At 41.3% G+C, this 3980-nt stretch overlaps 1 protein-coding gene across 1 annotated transcript; it reads right to left on the bottom strand.

Annotated features, from left to right (window-relative positions):
• Positions 1-680: 680 nt before the first annotated feature.
• Positions 681-3528, bottom strand: LOC128590001 (dolichyl-diphosphooligosaccharide--protein glycosyltransferase subunit 4-like). The gene is made up of 2 exons (XM_053597043.1): positions 3509-3528; positions 681-774 (listed from the first exon to the last, which is right to left on the bottom strand). The coding sequence occupies exons 1-2, from the start codon at positions 3526-3528 to the stop codon at positions 681-683; spliced, it is 114 nt and encodes a 37-aa protein (XP_053453018.1).
• Positions 3529-3980: the final 452 nt, after the last annotated feature.

Below are 3980 nucleotides of genomic sequence, written 5' to 3'. Positions count from 1 at the left end.
AAGCAGACTTCTTACTTTTCTTTCTTTCTCTCTCTCTCTCTCTTTTTATTTTATTTATTTATTTTTTTTTTTGAGACAGTCTCACTTTGTCACCCTCAGTAGAGTACCGTGGCATCACAGGTCACAGCAACCTCAAACTTTTGGGTTCAAGTGATCCTCTTGCCTCGGAATCCTGAGTAGCTGGGACTACAGGCGCCCGCCACAATACCCAGCTAGTTTTACAGATGGGGTCTCACTCTTGCTCAGGCTGGTGTTGAACTCCTGAGCTCAGGCACTCTGCCCACCTTAGCCTCCCAGAGTGCTGGGATTACAGGCGTGAGTCACTATGCTTGGCTGAAAGCACACTTTTTCAATGATAAACTTAGATGTTTACATAAAAAAATTTCCAAGTAAATAGTGTTTTTTGTTTGTTCTGTGGATCACAAAAATATACCTATATTTTTATATTGGGTGAGGAAAAAAATGCAGCCCCTAAACGGGGCCCTATTCAGCGGCAGTTTCTTATTTCACAAGGTTAAAGGCAGCTTTGAGGAAACAAAAGTTGTTTGGAAAAATCCAGATATAGGTTCTTTGTGCGTTATGATGGGCAGAAGGCATGAAGTGAAGTGTGAAGGCCCTTCACACCCTCCATCTCACCTCAGACTATGTCCTGGAGCCCCAGGGCAGAGAAAGCACCACTTTCATTTCTGCTTCTTAGGATTCTTGATGGCTACATAGTGATAGAGAATGATAAGCAACAAGAGAGACATACCCAGCATGTTGGGGAAGATGGCACTGCATGGCCCTGAGCATCCTGATGAGCTCAGAGGGGCTCCGACACCCCTGGGCACATGAGCCTGAGGTGAGAAACCTGGTGGGAACTTCCAACAGCCAGCTGAGTCCCATACCTGCCATTTTCCCCAAGTAAATTCTTAAAAGAGTGGCTTTTATTCCTTGATGTTTACATGAAACTGAGAACACAAATATAAATTGAAAGAATTGTTGAGAGAGAGAGAGAGAGACCCATATCTTAATGATTTAGGTAGACAGATTCTCAGTCTATCCGGATGCAGAAGATGCCAACATTAAGAGGACACTTTAGAAAGAGTGGCACAGAGAAAACGCTAAGGATGTGCTTGTGCAACCTGTTACTACATCTTCATAAAGATCAAAAGGTGAGCATGTTCAGTCGCAGAACGGCTCCTTGAAGACATCAAGGCTGTGGCTCTCAGGTCCCCACAGCATAACCAGAAGCATTGAAAAAATTTCAGAGCATTGTGCCTCAGGCGTGTCAGCAGAAGACAAAAACACAAAAGGGATTATCTCCGAAAGCTGGGGGTCCTGACTACTATCAAGGGAAGGGAACACCAGAGATGACCATGAGAGACCCAAAGAAGTCAGCAGAAATTTTCTATCAGTAGAAACATTGTCAGGCTGAGCTAATAAAGAAAGAGTGAAGAAGAAAGGAAGATTGTCAGGTCCCCTAATCCCATTGGCAGAAAACAGACTGATATAACTACTCAGCTGAAAATATGTGTTACTTTCTACGTAAAGGTAAGGATGACCCAGAAAGCAGTGACGAAAGCTCAGAGGGCAGACCCAAGCCCAACGCGTGGAGCCAAGAGTCACAGAGGGCCAAGTTTGAAGTGTCCTCGGTGACACTGTCTTCGTGATGTAACAATACATAATGTATCTTGCACACACAATACATATCAAAAGACTATTTAAAATATAGAGTACTCAGGTCTCTAACTGGCCAGAGGTCAGTGACTGTAATAAAATACAACACATAACCTAGAAAAATAGCATCTATTTATATGAAATTATAATGCAACTTAAAATGAAGATAGCAAAAATGTTCTTAAATTCTAAAGGTTTACCATAAAGATTTGCTGACAGTTAATTCTGATAAGAGTGATAGAAATGTCATCCTTAGACAAAAGCTTGCATTGCATTTGTGGAAAAAAACAAAACAAAACTGAAATCACCTTTCCTTAATGTCTTAAAACAATCTATACCTTTAAGAAGTGTATCTCCATTGAATCGCTTCACATTTACTGTTCCTAAGACACTATGCTACATTCTTCAAGGAAGACACAGATGAAACCTGTGATAGTTTTACTCACCAGCATTTAAAATCTGGTTGAAAAAGACATGCAGGGTATTGCAAGACAAATTATGGCCCAGCATATGTAAAACAAATGAATGGACATTTTCAAAGCAATAATTACCATTTGGTTTCACATTAGCATGAAAATTTAGATAACTAAAGGGTGTGGTAAATTCACTGTAAATCAATATTAAACTCTGGGGAAAAAATAGCTGATGAACACCACATACAATACTGGAAACATCAGAAAGTTCTTAATCACAAGGAAGTACTCAGGTTGTTGCCTGAGCTACAACCAAGCTCCATCAGGACTCTGTAGTTAGAGCAGGTAAAACTGAGCAGGTTTCCATGAAACCATGGCTGGTGTTAAGAATCAGTTCACATGTTTTAGAGGAAACAAGACAGAACACTTCTTGGGACCACTGGTCTGTTTTGATGACCAAAAACTGTATAGGGAAGACTACCTTGTACTGCGAAGCTTTGGAGTGCTTTCTGATTGACGGCAACATCCTATTCTCTTCACTTCTATTCTCAGCCCTTGGCAGAGCACTGCAGACAGGTCCTTGAAGCCTGAGGACTCCACGGTAGTCAGAACCACCCACCATTGTGAGGTCAAGGTTCTAAGGCTCATGCCATAACTGAAAAACTGACATACTTGCGTCCTTGATTTTGCTGCTTCCTTGGAGACTTTTAAAATTAAGCCATAACTGACAAACTGACATACTTGCCTCCTTGATTTTGCTGCCTTCTTGGAGATTTTAAAATTAAGCCATAACTAAAAAACTGACGTACTTGCTTCCTTGATTTTGCTACCTTCTTGGAGGCTTTTAAAATTTACTGTTTTAACTTTTTTTGTTTTTGAGACAGTCTCACTTTGTGGTCCCTGGTAGAGTGTAGTGGCATCATAGCTCACAGCAACCTCAGACTCTTGGGCTCAATTGATTTTCTGGCTTCAGCCTCCTGAGTAGCTGGGACTATAGGCACCCACTACAAAACCTGGCTATTTTTAGAGACGGGGGTCTCACTCTAGCTCAGGCTGGTCTCGAGCTCATGAGCTTAGGTGCTCCACCTGCCTCAGCCTCCCAAAGTACTGGGATTACAAGTGTGAACCACCATAGACTGTTTAACTTTTTTTCACAATTACAGATTCATATGCAATTTTAAGAACTAATGAAAGAGAGTCCATCAGCCGTTTGTCCAGTCTCTCTCTCGACATCTCCAAAAGGTATGGTTTGGCATCCTAAGCAGGATATTAACACGATACATTCCAGTTACTGGACACTTCCACTAGCACAAGAATCTTTATAGTAGAGTCTGACAATTTGTGAAATCACTATCGTGCACTAACATTGGCAGCACTGTACAAAAAAACTCAGTAAGGTTTCATGACCTTGGTATATTAGTGTCTCACAGTCTCACAGCTGTCTTCGTGTCACCATGTGGTGGCAGGTATTGCTGAGTGGCGTTCATTTTCATTGTATTTTTGTGCCATCCTGAGAATGTCAGAGCTAGAATTAGAGCAATGAACAAACATTCACGAATTTCTTCTTAAACTTGGCAAGAATGTAGTGAAACCAGGGACATGTTAATCTCAGTTTATGGAGATAATGCCATGAGGAAAATGGCAGTGTACAAATGGATTAAACATTTTTCTGAAGGGAGAGAAAGCATCACTGATAAAGGGAGGTCAGGGCAGTTAGTGAGGAGCAGAACTGATAAAAAAAAAAATTGCAAAAAATGCATCAAATGGTGTGTCAAAATCATCAGCTTCCTGTGAGAAGCACAGCAGAGCAAGTAAACACCCGGAGAAACAGGAAAATCCCAACTGAAAATAATGGCTCTGGAAACAACTTGGATGGCTGCTTGTAAGGGAGTTTTTAGCCAGTAAACC

The sequence above is a fragment of the Nycticebus coucang genome, chromosome 1, assembly GCF_027406575.1.
Source record: "Nycticebus coucang isolate mNycCou1 chromosome 1, mNycCou1.pri, whole genome shotgun sequence".
Taxonomy (NCBI): Eukaryota; Metazoa; Chordata; class Mammalia; order Primates; family Lorisidae; genus Nycticebus; species Nycticebus coucang.
Note: the sequence above shows the minus strand (reverse complement) of the source record. Positions and strands in the feature narration are given on the sequence as shown.